Below are 21,248 nucleotides of genomic sequence, written 5' to 3' on the forward strand. Positions count from 1 at the left end.
AATATTTTTGTTATGTCTAAAAGCATTCCTTCATTTCTAACATATCATTAGATTCTAAAAATGTTTTTTCTGTGCTTTCAAATATTTCTGATAATTGTTTAGTAATTTTACAAATGGATTGAATTTATAGGATGTACTTTATATTATGATTTGGGTGTGTAGGGAAGTGTGAAAGATATGTGAGGAGGTGGCAAGGGAAACAGGATAAAAAATATATTGTATGAAAAAAATTTAAAGAAAGAAAAATAGTCTTTTTACTGATAATATTTATTTCCATTTATCGTCAAATCAATTCATTGACTACTTAGTGCACACTTAATTTTCCTAAATCTTTGTCAAAATATTTTTAACTACAATCATCACTATCCTCAGATATGTGGGATCCTATTATATGTGAAGTGTAGATAACTGTATTTATGCAACCTTACTCATTCTGAATTATTCTAAATGAAAAATTAAGTGGAAGGAAAGTAGAGCAAAACTGAACAAATCCATAAATGTGTGCACATGCATGTAGAACTCTAGATCAAGTTGATTAATTTTCATTGGATATCATATAGTAATCAATTCTGTAGTGTAAAGCAAAGCTACAAAATGGAAATCATTGCCATTTTTAGTAGTCTTGTGCAACAAACAGCTACTGTGTTATCACATATATAAAATAGTTTGTTACTCAAGGGACATTTGAGTAGACAGATCAGTTTTGATACATTGTTTTAAATCGCCATACATTTTGTGCCTATATATTAGATAAGTTTTATGTTGCAGCAAATATCCTAAAAGTTTTCAGACATATTCATTTTCTCTAAACTAGTATATACTTTTCACTATTAATGTATTACCTGTTTTATATGAAACATTTATTTTGTAAGACTACCTACTATCAAAATACACAATTTCAACTAAAATCCCTCAATAGTGTTTATAAAGAAATTAATTTTTTGTTGTTTTTTTCAAGACAGGGTTTCTCTGTGTAGCTTTGCCTGTTCTGGACTCACTTTGTAGACCAGGCTGGCTTTGAATTCACAAAGATCTGCCTGCTTCTGCTTCCCCAAGTGCTGGGATTAAAGGTGTCTTCCACCACTTCTGGCTGAAATTAATTTTCATAATCTACTTTCAGTGCCTAAAAAGCAACTAGTGGCAATAAAACTGAAATTTTAAATCATAAATTCTATAGGGTCAAGTCCTTACTTCTGTTCATCATAATCTGAAGTCCTAGGTAAATTTCCCAAACTTAGTAAATTCCAAAGAAAAAATCAAATAAATGAATAAACAAGTGAAACAGCTCTTTCCTCAGCATCCTTAGCTTAGACTTGTTGCTATCTATGTATTACAAAGTTTCCATCTGGCTCTTGCCATTTTTATGAGCTTCTTATGGGAACCAGAGTCTTGCAGACTTTTCACTATTAATGCATTTTGAAACTGTGATTAAAACAGTAGCTTTTTTGTTGCTGTTTCTTCTTTCATTTATACCTAACAATATTGTTTTCACCTTTGTTTTCTACCAGCCACAAGCTCAGACATACAGATTCTTATGCATCCCCCTAATATCAAAGGTGTGATGTTGGAGTGCCATTCAGGAGGTTGGTTCCCACAGCCTCATGTGAAATGGAGAGACAGCAAAGGAGATGTCATTCCAGCCACATCAAAATCACATTCACAGGATGAAAACAAATTGTTCAACATGACAATGGCACTTCTTATTAAAGCAGGCTCCCACCACAATGTGACTTGCTACATTCAAAACCCTCTAACTCACCAAGAAGAAAGCATAAGTATTGTCCTATCAGGTAAAAATGTATGCTTGTTCTTCAGAAACAGCCATTGTTACACATACTTATTATTTGCTTCTTCCTTGACTTGGTTCCTAAGGCCTTATTTTCTCTTGGCCTTATTCATCAATTTGCTGTCTCATACTTTCTTTGATATATTTGTATTATCACTCTATATCCTTGGCAATTATAGTCTGCATTTTTTGTCACTGCGCTAAAACATCATGATCATAAACAAGTTGGGCTGGGGAAAGAATCTTTTGTATAACTCATCATGAAAGGAAGGCAGAACAGGAGCTTAAAGTAGGAATTTGGAGATAGAACCTGGAGTATAGACCACAAACACTGTTCACTGCCTTCTTATGCCTGTCCTTCTCAGCTTGATTTCTTAAATAACTCAGGCACACCTTTCCAAGAACTGTACCACCCATTCCAGTGGTCTAGGTCCTACTCCAGCAATCATCAATTAGGAAAATGCTCCCCTTACATGGCCACAGGCTAATCTGATGAAGGCAACTGTTCAGCTGGGATTTCTTCTTCCTAGTTGACTCTAGTTTGTGTCAAGGCAACAAAACTAACTAGCATATTAACATTAAGGGTTTCAAGGCATAGCTTCTGAAGCCTTATTTTCTTCTGATTTCTTTTGTCTCATGGCTTTAAGCACTACCAGAACTCTAAGGGTTTTTTTTCAGTTATGTTTCCTTTTTCTTCTGCTCTCATCTGAAAACTCATAAAGCAACCCAAAAGTCTAATAAGTATCATAATATAAGCATATCAGGAACTAAACTCATGGTTACTCCCAAACTTGCTTAATTTACTGCTTTTGTATTGGAATTTCATATTTTCAGTTTCTGAGGAACCAAATCATTTATAGTCACCTTTAACTTCTGTTTTCTACCACATTTCCGTATATAGAGAAATATGTTCTTTCTCTGTGTAAGTAAATGTAGAAATAAAGGTCTGTCTTTAAAATATATCTAAAGACTAGTTTTTACTGGAGTCCCAAGAAAGACGTCTGAGTCAGGCTCCCATACTCTGGTGGTAACAATGATTAAGATTTATTAACATATCCTAAAAAGAAAAATAAGTGTGAACATGGTTGATGAGCAAATGTTGTTGTTGTGTGCTGGAGCATCTTCTGGGTATATTCCAAGGAGTGGAATAGCTGGGTCTTGAAGAAGCCCCATTCCCAGTTTTCTGATATTGTGCCAGATAGATTTCCAAAATGGCTGTACTAGTTTGCATCCCCACCAGCAATGGATAGGGAGGCCTGGTGGCACTCAGAGGAAGGATAGCAGGCTACCAAGAAGAGACTTGATACCCTATGTGCACATACAGGAGGAGGAGGTACCCCTCAGTCACAGTCATAGGGGAGGGGAATAAGAGGAAAAATGGGAGGGAGGGAGGAATGGGAGGATACAAGGGATGGGATAACAATTGAGATATAATATGAATAAATTAATAAAATGTATTTTAAAAAAGAAAGAAAATATGTGTAAAACCTGATGATAAAACTAGAAAAGACAATTTAATTTCACTCTGGACACACTGAAGGAACAAGTCTAAGGGTTCCCTCCCCAGTATGGGCCTCAGAGAATGAAAAGAAGCTAGAGTTGAGAGGTTCTGCACATCACACTGAATCGTCTTCACACCATAAAAGTTTCCTGCATATTAGGATTTGGGAGTCACTCCATGCTTGATGTAGACCTACAATCATGGAATTTAAAATGATCTTATGGATCCAACAATTCAGAAAAGATGACACCAGACAGACAATATCATCAGGTTCATTATTGGATCCTCATTCATCACTTTGTATCATCTTTTAATTTGCTATCTATGTCTAAATTATGGTTGATGACTTAGAAATAGCAGTCTAAAATTCTCTTATTGCTAATCTAGTTCATGATAGTATATCCTGAACATAGAGATAGGATGACACACTTGAAATATGATTTGTGTTAAATACCCTGAAAATGATCTTTTAGTTATAATTAAACATCTTCCATTTTTCCTGTTATCTGTACCCTAGTTACCTTCATGGCTTCACCTCCTAATGTTCTCCTCTACTTCATCTACTCACAGATTCCTGTAGATGAGCTCAGTCTTCCTCTAGTTGTTTCTTCTTCCTGCATATTGCGAATTCAACTAACTTTCCATTTATACTTCAATTCCATATTCAAATCTCACTACTTAATAAGTATTATGCTGACAACCACGCTGAAGCATATAATCTATCTGTCCCCATGCATTCGGGAGTTCCTGTTTCCTTACTCTTTTATTTCTGATTCTTCCTTCCTTTACTCTGCTCCTCCTCCTCCCTCTTCCCCCTCCTCCTTGTCATCCTCCTCCTTCCTTCTCCCTCCTCCTCCTTCTCCTCCTCCTTCTTCCTATTACAGAACTTTAATATTATGTTTTTTCGTTACATTTGTGTCCTTTCTAAAAAAAGTAATAGTTTCAAATATTGGATGCCATGTTGTAATTAAGTGAAGAAAAGTTGATACTTTAAAAGGATTAAATAAAGGATTAAATAAATGTGTTGTAAGCATCTCAGGTTCTTTCTAGAAGAGACATAAAAACATTTTTAAAAAGATACTTTAAAAAAGACACTAGGTAAAAAGATTCTGTGTGTGTATGCATGTGTGTGTGTGTACATACACACATGTGTATATATAATCCCTAGCACACATATATGTTGTATACAAATGAGAAAAGGAAATTAAAATATTTGTTAACTTATTTACAACTTTCTTGAGGAACCAAAGGTATACTTTGTGACCTAATATTTTCTTTAAGTATTTATCAACTCTAAACAATATGTTTAAAGTAATTATAATTAACCCAACTTTGGAGATTGTCTTGCAATTTCAGGAAATGGAAACATTTAGACAAATGTTCCATTCACTAAACAAAAAAGAATCAAGTTGGATGACAAAGAAAAGGCTGTGATCAAATTTGGTCATGTAGGAATTTGTTGCTGATTGACTGGCAAGCTGGCCAAATTCCAATTGAGCTCCAGGAGTTACATGGCATGAGGGATTATATACAAAAGAAACTAATTTCTGTGAATTATATGTATGAAAGTAATAACAAAATATAGCTTTATTTCACAGTAAACAAAGATTAAAAGTTATTTAGGAGAATTCTTAGTGGTATCTAAAAAAGCATGCTGTAAGAAATAATGACATTTTTAGATAGTGTAGAATATTTATCTTGGGAGAAAAATATGAAAATGTATGTGAATAAGAGCAAAAGAGAACTTACATAAACTTAAGTCTAGATATATTCAGGACTGAAAGCCTCAGATTTAATGAATGAGTAGTGCAAATATCTTGATACTTCAGACTTGAGTACTATAGCATTGAGTTGGACTGACTTTATAATAATAATTGGAAGTCTAAATCTGAGCATTGGGGAAGATTTAGATCTTGAGAATCTCTTAAAGAGGTGAAAAACTTATTCCTTTTCATCCAGGGAGCTTATGAGGCAAGGTGAATTAGAAGAAATGAGGGAGGTGACCTCCACATGCCTTTATAATATCCTTACTATAAACCTTATGTGACTTACTTTTACTCTGGTTATGTCCTGCCCTTTACCTACCCAATCTAACTATTTTTCCTAGGACTAATATTTCATGATGGTAAGCTCTTAAATTGTAATGTGCATCACATGAATCACCACTGCTACCCAGATATGTCTAAGCCAAGTTTTTTCAGTGTTAAGGCTTGTGACTCACTGTTTCAGGTGAACTGTTTTCATGGAAAATTGTTTGGATAATCATTCTGAGTACAATAGCAGTTGTGCTGGTAACCTTCTGTGTGACTTCCTGCATTCAGCAACATATCATACATGGTAAGCACGTTTGAGTGGTTGGGAGCACACGAGGGAGCAGGGGAATTAGCTAAAGCTATCCAATCATTTGTTCCAAATCCGGTATTCCTAGGAAATCCTAAACTCCTGGGTTACATGTTATAAATGTCCTTACCTGTTGAACAATTATTAATATTTAATATTGAATTATTATCTTAGCGAAATCAGTGGTTATTCCTTAACCAGCTTTATACCTAAATAACCATACAGAGAGACCAGAATCTACTTAATTAGCCTATAGCACAATGCTGCACAATAATTACTCCCTCCAATAAACTTCCATGATAGTATAGTTTCCTCCCATTCATTTTTTTTCACTTTATACTTGCTTTTAAACCATCTCCTAAGCCTGGTTTATTTCTCCTGATATTTCCCAGTCTCTCCTTCTTGCTCCATCCTCTCTTCCTTCTCTTTCTCCTTCTCTCACTGGATTAGATGTCCCACCCTCTTCTCTGTTATTGTACAGCATTGGCTAGTTGGTTTCTATTGGCAATACTGAGATCAAATGGTGACATGTTTACTCAAACTTGAGACAGGAGATACTTAGAATAAACATCACAGTTCAATGTCTGGATTGAAACCACATAGTGGGGTAGAGAAATCAGCGTCTGAATGAACAAGGGTAAATTTCATACAGTCCACAAGAACATTATGTCAATATTTCCCTTTTTTCGCTCCTACAACCTCTGCTTTTGCTGGTGGAGCTTCTAACAAAAGCGGTATTTAATTAAGGTGAAAGCACTTGTACCTGTGGTTATTGATATCTAAGTTGATTCGGGAGCTCTAAGGTGTAACTTATGTATGTCATTCCTCATGCCAGAGTAAGACATTTAGAAACACACCTATCTATCTTTCAATTATTCACGTTCAAGTAAGTAACATCTCAACCAGGATCTTGTAAGTAATCCCAAAGAAACTCATTGGTTTACTTACATGGTCTGTCATGTGTACCCTGTTGTAGTGAATAAACTTTTTTTTTTTTTGGTCTAACCAGGAAAAGATGGGGAGGAGTGGTTACCTATTATGCAAAATGGTCAATGTCAGTGTGATAAATCTGAGGATAAGGCATCTGAGTAAACTCAATATCTATACATTTTCCTATGTAGTGGCAGTCATGTGCTCACTATGATAAACTGTAAATCATGCAAGCAAGGCTGAGATATCTGAGAGTAGAGCATCATTTGGAAAGTATGTTGCTAATGTGGAAATTTTTCTTTACATGGCTTCAGGTAGAATATGGGGTCCGTTTCATCTGAGTATGAAAATACACCTCAAATGCCTCATTGACTAAACATTACAATCTCTGAACATAAATCACAGAAAATCATAAGAAAGCCCTGTCAGCAGTTACATGCCTTTACTGTGGGTGATAAGACATGAAACTGAGGCATGTCTGCCTGCCTAGAAAGAACTTTCCCACATAAGTGAGGAATGATTATATAAAAAGAGAAAGAGGTTGTTATCCTGCACACTACTCTCATATTTGGCAGGAAAAGAGGAAACAAACAGAGGATGGGAAGGAGATGTCAACTTGCAATAGCTAGAAGGAGAGAACAAGTTAAATCTTTGCTAAGGAGTTTTCTCTCAGAATACACAACTTAAAACCCAGTCAAAAAATCCAAGTGATAAGGAGCAAGAACATGAAGTAATTGTGATATAACCTACCCACCAAGAATGATTTTAAACATAAGGGAAGGAAAGACAAGACAATGAAATTATGGTATTTAGGGAATACTCTGAATATCAACTGCTTAAAATTTGGAAGATTTTAAAATAAAAAAATGAGTTCCCCAGGGCCTGCATTGAGAGGCTGTTGGACAAAGGAGATGGGACAATGTGGGTGTCAAAGAACTGTAGAAATAGTAAAGTAATTATCCATCCTGCATAACCTGAGGTAGTGCAAAGATATAAATCTAGATGGACTGTTTCACAGGAGATACTGGGAATACTTAACTATCTCCAGCCAAGATTCCCATAGTTATCAGGGACTGGAAGGAAGACAATAGAGGAAGATTAGACATCGCCGAGAAATTTTGTTGGACAAGAGTTGGTCAGTATGCAGTTTATCAATCTGGCTAGATTCTTTTTACAGAAAATCAATAAGAAAGTTAATTTAGTTCCTGATATGGAATGTTAGTAATGTTGCTGAGCCCCACAGTGGGATGTGATCTTTGTGAGGTAGAAAAGGCTTTGACAGACCTGAATGACTTACACTTTATTCAAATTGGGTTGTGAAAAAGTAATGCAATCAAAATGAGATAAACAGAGGACAAATTAGAAAAAAGGGTCTGCTAGATTCACTCAAAGACAGATTTGACAGCTGGAACATTAGGGGACATTTTTACCAAAATATCAAATGTTATATGTCAGTAATCTTCTAAATGTTAAGACAGAATGTCATTGAGCTTTTTATAGAAACATATAGTTATCCCCTGCCAGAGTACATGGCATATATTTCTTCCATGCCAAGTACCCCACAAGAGAAGATTTTCATCCATCATCTTTCAATAATCAGTTATGGCTGATGAATAAAAGAGGTTGTGGTGCTGACTTGAGCTTGTCAGAACTAGGGAGCCACTTGCAGCAGTAGGCACAGCAGGCTACATATCATCTTGTTCCTCCTTAATATGATCCAGGATGAACAGGACAAAATGGTATAGCCCAAGGAGCTATCAAAGTTAGAAAGATCCTCGGGATTCCTGCAACAGCAGCACTCCAGGATGCAGAGGCCAGATGGCTTAAAGAATATAATTGGATTGTAGGTCACTACACCTACATTTCCACACACTTATACCAACATGGTGTTTTATAATGAAATTATTGATATAATGGATGGAATATTTTCATACAGTATTCATTCTGGCTCATGTTCCTCTATTAGTATTCTTTTAACCCTCCAGAACCAGTTCACTCTTCCTAGAAGTGGACAGTACTGAGCATTCAAAGATCCTGTCTACTCTTTGTAAAAGATATTTTATTGTGTAAGGCTAATTTTTAAATACCTTATAGAGTTGGAAAAGCATTTGTAAAACAATTACTAATGAGTTTTTTATTTTTGCAAGCCAACATGTGTAAGTAAAAACTAACAAAAAGCATACTGCTAGGAACCAAAAGGATATTAGATGAAATTCTCACTGACTGGGAGAACTACCTCTCAGTAAGTCTCTGAGGCCAATGAAGTCCTAAGACTTTACAAACAACAAAGGCTGTTTTTATTTGTGTTGGTTATGCCAAAACTAGATGACAAAAGCCTTTTACTAAAAACAATGCACTCCTTGGCTACATAATATAAAAATAAACAGGACAGGACAAAGCTGGAAGAGCCCTGACTGCTGGCTCTCATCGTGCCGGAAGATACTATGAAACTACTTTGCTTTGATAAATTGTTGTGGAGTACCTTTCAAATTGCATTCAAATCACTAGTGTTTCTGGCCATAGAGTACTTCTGTTACTAGAATGTGGAGGGAAATATCTCTTTTGCAGTCTCTGTAGAGACTTGTAACTGTTCAAACTCTTGCAAGTACACGACTTTTGTTATAACATAGTGACTTAATTCTCAGCCATAAAGAAAAAAGTAATAGACACTGTACAAATCTCTCCAAATACAGAAAATGTCATAAGAATTAACCAAAAGAATATAAGAGCTGGAGAAAGGGGTATATTGTTCATTCCTTTAAATAGGCACATTCCTTCCTAGAGAGTAAAGGATGTCTCATAAAATTTAGGAAGCTAAGGAAACTTAAAGGAGTCAGGAAGTTCACACAGCTTAGAAATCTCAAAATTCTCATTTTCAATCAGTAAACAACTTCTTGGAGAAACATATTTTCAGTGGAAGTTGCCTGTAAGTTGATCACAGAGCTCCAGGGAAGCAATTTTCTTGAGTCACCACTCATACTGCAGAGGAACTTTCAGCTGTACAGTTACCCTTGAGTCACCCATGTTCCTCCAAGTGATCCCAAGAAACTCACTGGTCACCAAACTGGACTTGAGTGGAATAATTTATTTGTTCTGTAATAGATGTTGTATCAGAAACTGCTACTTGTTCACATCTCCCCATGACAAATCATGCATCATGCTACCTCAGAAGCCTAAAAATACAATTTTGATAAGTCCCAGCGTTATCAGTACTGGGTATATATGCCCAAAGACTCCAAGTCACCTTACAACTGAGGCAACTGTACATCCTAATTTATTTAGGCATTCAAAATAGCCAACCAAGTATGACCTCAGGTTTGATGTCTGTGAACAGAGGAGTATATAGAAATACATAAGAATGTCACATTCATGTATGGTAAAGTTTACTGGAGCTACAAAGAATCGAATTGTCTTTTGCAGGGCCTATAGTAAATGTATCAGGAAATTAATAATTTAACTGATACAATTCAGATATAGTTGATACAGTACAGACAGAATGATTCTCCTCAACCATGGAATATAGAGCTTACATAGATACAAGAAACTTTAAAAATATGTGTGATGTTAAATTAAAAACAAGATTGTGAGGTGAAAGGATAATAATGTGAGAGGGAAACAAAAGACTTTGTGAGGGATGGCAATATGGCTAATGATTAATGAATATCTGAATGAAAATATCTTAATGAAATGTATCACTATATGTGATGAATATGTGCCAATAAAAATTAAAATTCTCAAGCTCATGTATATTTTTTTACCATAATTTTGTCTCTCAGAACACATTCAGGCCCTCTAGATTTCCTCTAATGAATGCAGTATGGCCATCACCTAAGGTTTTGGGAAAGAGTGTTTCTACATTTCCCCAAAGCTTCTCAGTTTCCTCTTTTATAATTCTAGCTGCCCTTATGAACACTACTATCTTGCTGAAGCAGCATGCCATTTCTATCTTCTCTTTTGTGGGGCATAGAGAAACCAAGCTCATTTGAAAGCCACAAATTCACAAGTTTCTCTATGCTAGATAATACCCTAGAGAGATAAACTTTCTCAAAAGTTTACTGCTTATTGACATTATCTAAGATTTGTATGTCAGTATTTGCAAATAAAAGGAGGAGATAGAGAGGAAAGAGCAAGAGAATCAGAGAGCAAGAGAACAAGAGAGAGAGAGAGAGAGAGAGAGAGAGAGAGAGAGAGAGAGAGAGAGAGGAGAATATGCAGGAAGTCTTTTGAAACCACAAAACTCTCCTCCAGTGACACACTTCTTAATCCTTCCCCCCAAAATTCCAAATGAATATCACTATATATGAGTCTATAAGGGCCCATTTTTCTTTAAACCACCACAGTGACTAAAACTCTGTAGAGGAAAAATAGAAACTGCGGATGGTACTAAGCTCTCACATTATGGAAACTAGTGTTGGTTAGGCAGTTTACATCCTTCAGAGCTATCCTCCTTTCATGTTTTTTAAACTCAGAAAAATGATCATAAGGAATACATGCCTCTGTTTGTTGCTCTTCATAACGCTCACTCATGACAAATGAGATGGAGTAATCCTGCTCCATGCTAAAAACAGCTACCCCCTTTACTCCTGTTCCCTTATATTCTAATTCTAAATCTTTCTTTCATCTGTGAGTACAAGGAGAGAACATTAAAAAATAGCCCTTACATCTTAATATGACCATGTTCTTTTATGTGTTACCTTTACGAAGTGGTGAGATCACAAATCCTACGAGCCTTAAATATAACGTAAAATAAAAACAAAAAAAACTTTACAATTGTACCATGATATTGCACTACACACACATACACACATTTATACACACATGCACACACACACACACACACACACACACACACACACACACACACACACACAAACACACTATCTCTTGATTTCTTGATGTATTTTTCCAATGTAGAGTGTCACCATACAAAAATCAAGTGACTATAATGTTATTTTTTTCTTCAGGAAGCCACTGTGGGAGAATCTATTATTGGTTAAAGGGTGTAAAAGTACTCCTGATTTCAGTGATTGCAATCGCAGGAATGATGCTCATTTTGCATCTAAAACAAAGAGGTATGTAAGCAAGAAGCTGGTGCCATCCTATATAAATCTTCTCCCAACTGTCCAGTAAGACATTTCACAAAAGAAGACTGAGTGTTGCTTGAACTAGAACACATGCCACAATGTCTATATTCTAGAACCCTGAAGTTAACAGGGAGAATAGTAGATGCATCTGATTATTCTGCAACAAGAGAAACAATTCTTTCAAATTCATAGAGTATTTTTGTTTTTGCAAATATTCAGCAGTCACCATCACATAATAGTTTGTTCTCAAGGTTTTGTACATTTAGTATAAAGGAGATTAATAATTCAGTATCTTGAGCTTGTTAGTTTTAAAAATATTATTTATATGTTATATGTCTTTTGATTTCATGTATGAAAGCCAGAAGATGTGGTGTTAGATTTCTCAAATGGTTATTACCCACCATGTGAGTGCTGGGTCCTCTAAAAAAGCAGTCAGTGCTCTTAACTGCCAAGCCATCTCTTTATCTCAAGATAAGATCATTAAAATCCCAGCATTAAAAGAGCAGGAGTTCCTAAGGCAACAACCTTGACTGAGGAGCTATTAGGAATTAATGGGTACTAGGAGGGTGGGGAAGAGTCAGTTTTTTGTTTTTTGTTTTTTTTTTTTTTTGCAAGTGTCACCATTGGTAGGCTGCCTATGCCTTAATATATGACCCACACCTTGCAAATGGGCAACCACATTAAACTCATTGATTTACCAAAAGCTAAAAGGAGGGCATGAAGTTGGGAGGGGGAAGTGTTGGAGAAGTTGAGGATGCTGGAGTGAGAGTTGGGAGTGAATATTATCAACAATGTGTCAAATATAAACTTGTATAAAGCCAGAGAGTAAAAGAAGGATTGGAGTTGGGTGAGTGGAAAGGCAAAGAGGAGCTGAGAACACAACACATTTTGTATGATTTTATGGTGTTTGTTCATAGACATCTGGTGTCATTCTTTCTTTTCATCATTGAGGGTGCGATCAAAATGGAAATGAAAAACAAAGAGGAACATATTTGAAACATTTTGTCTTCCCATTTATCTTTAAGTTGCTTATGAAAATTATGTATGAAGGCACAGAACGATGAGATAAAGTAATTCTATATACTATATATGTATAAAGGCACAGAATCATGAGATAAAGTGAGCCTATATACTGTATATATACAAAAGCACAGAACCACGAGATAATGTGATCCTATATTCTGTAGTGTTTCTCAACACGTGGGTCTCAATCATTGGAAACATATATTTCATATGGTTTTAGGAAGTGAGACACTACTCAGAAGAAAAATTACAGTTTTGAAGAAGCAACAGAAATAAATTTATGGTTGGGGATTTCTAAAAAATTTGAAAATGTGTTTCTGGATGGTCATGACCCAGAAGTTGAGAACTTCTGCATTATAGTAAGTAAAAAGTATAGCCTCAACCATAATGCAGAATCACAAGGCTGGAATGAAGACACTTAGATGATTTTTTTCATTCATTTTCTCCTGTGAAATGTACATACCAATAACCTTAAAACAAGCAAGAGCAAAGTGTAAATTGGGCAATATGTTATCTACATAAATGAGTTTTAGGCCCGTATACTCAGTAGAAAAATCCAGTTATGAAAAGACATTGTGTGATTCTGCTTTTATAAGGCCCTTAAAAGAGTACAAACCTTATATACAGAAAGTCGAGTAGAGGTTTATAGGAAATAGAGGTAGAAGAAAGTTGTAATTATTGTTTGATGGATACAGATTATAGTTTGGGGAGATAAAAACATTTACAGAGATGAATGGTGATGGAAGTTGTACAATATGGTGCTTAAATGTTACTAAACTATAAAGTAGAAAATGGCTAATGTAGTAAGGTTAATATCAGATAGCTTTCCCATAATAAACCAAAACATAATAAAAATAATGTCTTTCTGCTTTTCATGACAGGCTGTTATACACATTTAAACAGATGTTATGGCTGAAAAAAAGACCTATTAAACACATTAACAGTTGAGCAAAATCTAAAATATTTTATTTCTTATTTCACAAGACAGCTAGAAGCGTCACTTCTTTCTCATACTAATTTGATTTCTATTTGTAGAACTGTAGATTACGATGGTTTAAACCAGGCCTAAAGAATAAAAATGTGGATTGTGCATCTGTTTGTTGGTCATAATACTTCTGTGAACACAGGCATAAAAATACTACTTCCAGAGTGTGTTTTCCATTCTTCTTGGCATATTTCCAAAAAATGGAGATTCTGGATCACATGATTATTTGTTTGCTTATTTACTGAAGAGATAACATAGCATGCCTTCATTTTTTGACATTACCACCAAAAGTGCCCAAGAATGTCCATTTCTTATTGTATTTTCCCACACTTGACATTTTATTGTCTTTTTATCCCCCACCACACTCTAAGCTAAGTAGGGAGCTTTACTTCAGAGTATTTCACCTATCTGGCTTACTGATAACTCCAATGCTGACTGCAGTAGTGGCTGGTGCACAGTAGGTATTGTTGAGATTCTGAACATAAAAATAAAAAATATGGCACCTCAACACATTGCACATTTATAACTGAAGACCACAAGGGCATTAATGGGAGTCCTTTTCATCCTTCAGCTGCCCTCCTTTCTCCTGCTCACATTTCCTCTTCCAGGCAGGACAAAAAATTAGCATTCTTCCTTTCCAAATCGGTCAGAAACCTAGTCCCTATTTCTCCAAAAATATGGAGAGCCCACTCTAACTTCCCCACCTTTGCTAATAAGAGATTGTCAAGTAGGAATTTTCTTGCCTGCCTTTGGCAGTATGCCATTAGAACTTCATTTGAGAAGAGATCTGTTCTACATCACAAAGGAAGATGGAAAAGCCCCAAACCACCCAAAATGGCTTTGTTTGTATCTGTTCTTCAGTCCAATCATATTTCCATATAGATGTCCGTGATTCATCAAATGGAAGCATAAAATTTAGTAAGTTATCCTGAACCTGGGGTCGTTGTTCTAAAGGACGCTTTATCAAAGAGAACATTGCTGAAATCTCTGTTGTTCTCTTTTCCTACAAATCTATCTCTTTCAGTTTCATTTTAGAGTTAGCCACAAACCTGAGGAGAGATTAGGAAACTATTCCTCACCTAAAGTTTTTCAGAAGGGTTCATTGAGTCAATCTTTGTGCCCTATATTGCAGGCACATCTGTGGAATGATAGAAAAGTATCAAACTTTGCTCTTCTCAAGGATCTAGAATGTCAATGAATGGGTATTGAGCAGATTCCCATGATGAGAAAGATAATGATACAGATGGGGATTCAGGAAGCAGTGTAGCAGCTGGAATGTGAAGACAAAGAGGAAAATCGTAATGGGGAGAGGATCCTCTCTGGGGAAAATGCTGCTTGACCATTTCTGAGATCCTGATCATCTAATAATGTTCAGTTTCACTATACTCTTCATGGGCCAGAACTCTTGAATAGCCCCAGCACTAAATAAAACAAATAAAAAAGCATATTGTAGCCATATGATCTCAGACAGACTACCAAGAGCAAGAGCCATGCTGCTGGAGAAGAATGGATACCTTCCTCCTCATAGCTTCTTCAAGACTTGCCACAAACATGCTAATCTTCAGCATAGGTCAAATTTCTTCTTTATTGTTCTTGTACATTAAGGAGGCATGGAGCAACATGAAGCTGAAAAGCAAGCCTAACTTCAATGTGTATACAAACCTTTCTCTGTTGGCTGGAACTGTTCTGATTCTTTTGTCTCTTCCCAGTCTCAGTTTCAGACCCACATTTTGAGTTGGACACTTTGTGGTTGGAAGATATTAGTGTGGTCCTCTGTGTGCTGATAGTGTTCATCATCAAGATCATTTCTTGTATTGCCTTCAGATTAGAAGGTAAATATGATGGGAATGGTGACAAAGAAAAAGATCTGTTTCGTGTGATTAATTCTCAGATGTCCCTTTGTCTTAGTAACTATTAGAAAAACCAAATGAAGAGCTGTGTGTTGTACAAAAGCTGGACGATTATAGCTTCCTTCTTGGGACTCCTGGGGCTTTCACTGGAAAGAGTGTTGGTGCCTCTCAGGTTAATGACTGTCCCTGATCTTTCTGTACAATTATAATAACACTTCCCAGTACACACAAGTAGGCAGACATTTTATCCACAGTGCAAAGTCTCTGTATATTGAGCTGTCTGCAACAACTTTGATTTCTGACTATTTGGACTGAAAATTTAAAGAATACAGTTTTCTCCTTAAAACCATGAAAATACCACTAATGAGCTGTACCAGCACCATGTATACACTTGTATTCATGAAGACTACATCTATTTTTTTTCCTGTAATCAGGTATAGTCATTGATTGCAGTGATTAGGATATAGGCAACTTTGAGCTATACAAGTCTCTCTAGGACATAAACAACTGCACAGAAAGGGCATGAAAATTTGGAATGGCCATGTGATTTACTTAATCCATGTGAAAGGTGCATGAAAGTGACAATTCTTGCTTTTAACAGAAATGTAAATGAAACTTACTGTTCTTCCTTGTGGTTACAATAATCACAGAGCATTTGCTGATGAAGTCTTACTTTTCTAAGCAACTATGACGAGCCCAGACTTTTAGCCAACATACAATAGACAATATTTCCTTTGGGATTAAGGGTATTTATTTTTACCACATATAAACAGGCTGTTAGTAACTTTTGCCCTCCTTTAGCCAAATGCTGTGAAAATCAACACCACGGACGAAAGATTTATTTAGTTCTTCACCTGGTGGGTCGATTGCTTTTAAGCCTAGGGAAAATAAAAGTCATCGTGGTAATTGGGGTTGAAAGTGAGGTTTGGTGCTAGGGAAGCTGATTAACTCATGGTAGCCAGAGAGACAGAGAGAAGGTCACACCCTTTAAACATGTCCAAATGGCCTAGTTACTCCAGGTAGGCTGCCCTCCTAAAGTTTCCACTGCCTCTCAACAATGTCCTCAAATTATATATCTAGCAATGCATTCCTGCATTGATTGGGCACAGCCTTCATGACCCACTCACTTCTCAAGAGTTCTTAAGCTTGCGACAGCTTGCACCCATGGATTGAACCCATAACTCTTGTAGGTATACTTCATATGCAGTTTTTTCTCTTAATAACACTAAACCGCTACCTCACTGTACTTTTATTTGCATTTCCTTAACAAGCTTATCAGTTGAGCATATTTATCTGTGTTCCATGTACTTACTGTTCATTTGTACTGCTTCTTTAGAACAGTGTTCATGGAGTCCTTTCCATATATTTTGTGTATTGCTCATGGTTTGACTGGGATTTAATAGCTCTTTACACATTTGGATACTTAGCCTAACTTCAGACTAACTTTTTCCATACTGAGGATTGAACCTACCACTTCACATGCTCTGCCATTGACCTATACTCCAAACAATGATGGTTCTCCTTGCCAGACCAGGCTCCCTGCAACTAATATGACTCCTCAAGGACATTACATTGTGATACTTGATTTAAAGACTGCCTTTTCTCTATTTCTTTACATCCTGATTATAAGAAATGTTTTCCATTCTCTGTTCCCACTTTAAACAATCAACAGCCAATGACCTGATATCAGTGGAACGTTTTACCACAGAGAAAGGAAAATAGCCCCACTATATGTCAATATTATATAATAAAGCATTTAAGTGAATGCTGATTGACTTTCCTGAGGTATTGTTCATTCATTATATGGATGACATCTCCTTTCCTTGTTGTCCAATCAATACTTAAATAACTAATTAACTTTTAGGGTAAATAAACTAAAAGAGCAACTTTAAACATAGCTTTTCATAAAATACAAAAGTTGTTAAATATGAAATATGCACCATACAACATGGTATAAGATTTATTGTAGAAGCATGGGAAGAGAAGGAAGGAAGGCCCACAGGGGGACAGAGAGAAAGACAGACAGAGAGAGAGAGAGAGAGAGAGAGAGAGAGAGAGAGAGAGAGAGAGAGAGAGAGAGAGAGAACAAGAGAACAAGAGAAAGGAAGAGAGAGCAACAAGGTGGGTTTTCTCTTTTTATATCTTAGGCAGTTAGTCCATATAGTTGCAGGCAAATCATGATATCATAGGTTGCTAGGCAGACAGAGAGCAGTATGCTAAGAAAATAAATCACCTTATAATTATTTTGGGTATACTATTACTTAGCACCAAATTCTCCATCCTCTGAGCTTAAAACTTTTCACGAGTAATGTACCATCAATTTATTTACAAAAAAAATCTTGTTCCATATCAATTGGGTAGGTTCTTATCTGACTGTCATTACTAAGGATTTAGCTCTTCTCTTGCCTTCTCCCTCCCTCCCTCCCTCCCTCCCTCCCTTCTCTCTCTCTCTCTCTCTCTCTCTCTCTCTCTCTCTCTCTCTCTCTCTCTCTCTCTCTCTCTCTCTCTTTCTCTTGGTTTTTGTGAGACAATGTTTCTCTGTGTGTATCCCTGGCTATCCTGGACTCACTGTGTAGACCAGGCTGGCCTCCAACTCACAGAGATCCACCTGCTTCTGCTTTTTCAAGTACTAAGATAGTAGGCATGTGCCACTACTCTCAGTTTTGGCTCCACTCTTTAAGTTGCTTTCTGAAAATTCCCAATTAAACTTCACCAAAACAACTCTAAAAGCAGAGTAGCTTATCAGCTTATTAAGTAATGCATTAATGAAAGTTGAAAAGCATGGATTTACATTATGAGCTGGGTAGGTACTATCATGTTTGCATGAAAAAAAATGCCTCCTTCAGGATTTTCTGTGCTTATTTCCCAGGTACTTCTCAACATCCTTTTACCTAGTAAGAGTCTTCTTGAGGTTAAAATTAAAATTGCCCTATTTTTACAAACCTTAAATATTATATAAAAGCTTTGACTTATAGATATTTAGCAATCAATGATCACCGTTAATTAAGTAGATTTCGTTTATTTCTTAGTTGTGTGCTTTCCCTTGATTTGACATGAACAATCAGACTCTGACAAGGGAGGAAGTTAGAAGAGGCTCATGAGAGCCTCTCCTGTAATGAAAGCATATTTACCCAGGATTCTATGCTTCTAGTACATAGTTAGTCGGTGGTTCTCACATAGTATCTGGAACTTGGGTGTTCCAGATTCTCTACTGTCGGGTGCATAGACACCTGTACTTTGAGTGCACTAGATGATCAGCTGCAGAGCATTGCTTTAAGCACAACATAGGGCATTGGGGGCTCCAGGAAAATACCGTCATGTCACATGTGAAACTTGGATTTATCAAATAAGTTTTTTAAATATACATTTATTTTCTCTTGTTCCAATTACAACTAAACACTGATAGTGGCTCTGCTTTTAGTAACAAATGCTCTAAAACAGTTTACAATTTACAAAATACTAATCATGTTATTGAAACCCTTAAATTCTGTAGGATCGAGCTATTGCAGAATGAGACCATCAAATACTTAAACATCAGACTTTAAAAATAAAACAAGGGTATATACACCCACCTGATCCCTGCATGCTATGCTACATTTAGGCATATTCACTTTATTTTTTTCACTTTAAAGGATAATTATTTCTGCTGCCCAAACCATTTTGCCCTAGAGGAGCCACACCCTAACGTATGTGTTAAATGAAAAGAGCTAAAGGATCTGATATTCTTGTAACATCAGAGTAATGTTATGTTGTGTCTTTCCAGGAAAATGAACAAAGTCCTAACTGTCCTGTTCAATCTATCCAACCAGAAAAGCATCCCAGACAAACGAAGCATCAGAATGTAGTAATAAACACATCTAGTGGAAATGACTCAAGAAGAGAAAGTGGATAACTTGGGTGACATCAAGACATTAACTCTTTAAGCTAAGACTTTGGAGAAATAATAAAATGGCTTTTCCTTTTCATTGTTCCTATGTTAACCATACTTATAATCTCTTATGCATGCCTTGCAAGTGAGCATTCCATATTGGCTTCTATTACAGCTACTATTTTCTTTTAAACAATTTTGAAGAGGGAAGACATAAAAGACATGTAGATATTTGTGTCCACAGATAAGCATTAAGGAAGCCAGGATATTAAATACACAAGGTTATCTCCTCAAAGGGAGTTATGCATTACTGTTTTCCACCCAGAAGGCTGGGAGGGGAGTTGACCAACAGCATGATGATCTCTGTGCTGTCTGTATGGCTAGGCTGCACCAGCTTCCCTAGACTCTTATCCTGAACTTTCTCTACCTTGAACACACTTCCTTAGTTAATGCATAGAAACTATCTTTATGGAAGATGTCATTTGTACTTTATAAGAGTTTTGATCTAATCATGTCTTAAGCTTTGTTGCACACATAGGATTAAGTTAATTATCACCAGAAACCTGTTTTTCCAAATTGTAATGTCCTTAAACATGCCAGAAACATGCTATCCCATGTCAATCAATGTCTCAAAGTTTAGACCATTATGGACAACCCAGTCTCATAGAAACAAACTGCCTTAGTTTATGCAGATTGTCATTTTTCTGAAAGTGGTGATTGCATAACTTTCCTTGCCCCCCTCCCCACACACATAATTTCCTTCTATCCTTCTCCTCATTCTAATTTCTTTCTCCCCCATCCCATTTCCTGTCCATTTCCTGGCCTCTTGCTCTTTAAAAAGACTTGAGCTCTTTGGTTTCCAGGCCCTATATGGTAGTCCATAACCACCTATAACTACAGTTGTAGAGTCTCACCTACAATTCTTCTGGCCTCTGTGGGCATTGGCCACAAATAGATGGTGTCCATATAAGCATACACACATATACATATACTAAAAATAAATAATTTTTGTCTGAAATTTTATTGAAAAGCCAAAGTAAGATATAAAGTTATTATTATTCTCTTCATGTGTGTGTGTTTTATTGAAAATAGGTTTTTCTTTCATACAAAATATTCTGACCACAGCTTCCCCTTTCTTCACTCCTCCCCTTCCCTCATATTCATTCCACTGTGTTTCCTCATCAAAAAAGAGCAGGCCTCCAAGAGACATCTGCTAAATACAACAGAGCAAGATACAATAAAACAAAGCAAAGGACCTCACTTTGAGGCTGGACAAGGTGAACAAAAAGAAAAGAGTCCTGCAAGCAGGCAAAAGAATGAGAGACACACCCACTCCGACTGTTAGGATTCTCATAAAACCAAGCTAGTAGCCATGACCTATACTTAGTGGACATGGTACAAATCCATGTAGGCCCCATGCTTGCTACTTCAGATTCTGTGAACCCATATGATCCCTGCTTACTATTTATTGGACATTTTCTCTTGGTGTTCTCAATCCCCTTGGATTGCTAAGATTTTTCCTCCCCATCATTTGTGGGAATCCCAGATCTCTGTGTGTAGAGACCCAATTTAGACCTTCAATTTAGACTATATCTCCATAAAGACTGAATGTGGGTCTCTGCATGCACCTGCTTCCATCTGCTGACAGAAAAAGCTTTGCTGATGACAACTAGACAAAGTACAATCTACAAATGTAGCACAATATTGTTAGAACTTATTTATTTATTTATTTATTTGGGTTATTTGGCCAGTTGTGATTGGTTCTACTCAATATCCAGTCTTTACTAACCTGGCCTTCCAGAAAGTGTAGGGAATAGGCCACCTCTCATGGCTTAGGCCTGAAGGTAAACCAATCATTGGCTGCCTACTTCTGCATGTTAT

The 21,248-nt window shown here is 36.4% G+C and overlaps 1 protein-coding gene across 1 annotated transcript in view; it reads left to right on the forward strand.

Moving 5' to 3' along the window:
• LOC127211314 (selection and upkeep of intraepithelial T-cells protein 2-like) overlaps positions 1-19,735 on the forward strand; it is a 50,626-nt gene extending 30,891 nt beyond the window's left edge. Inside the window, exons 4-8 of the mRNA XM_051171134.1 lie at positions 1,509-1,790; positions 5,517-5,624; positions 11,522-11,629; positions 15,359-15,480; positions 19,263-19,735. Coding sequence (XP_051027091.1) covers positions 1,509-1,790; positions 5,517-5,624; positions 11,522-11,629; positions 15,359-15,480; positions 19,263-19,391 — 749 coding nt within the window. The 3' untranslated portion in view covers positions 19,392-19,735. The remainder of the gene's footprint in view (positions 1-1,508; positions 1,791-5,516; positions 5,625-11,521; positions 11,630-15,358; positions 15,481-19,262) is intronic.
• Positions 19,736-21,248: the final 1,513 nt, after the last annotated feature.

The sequence above is a fragment of the Acomys russatus genome, chromosome 29 (genome assembly GCF_903995435.1).
Source record: "Acomys russatus chromosome 29, mAcoRus1.1, whole genome shotgun sequence".
In the NCBI taxonomy this organism is placed as follows: Eukaryota; Metazoa; Chordata; class Mammalia; order Rodentia; family Muridae; genus Acomys; species Acomys russatus.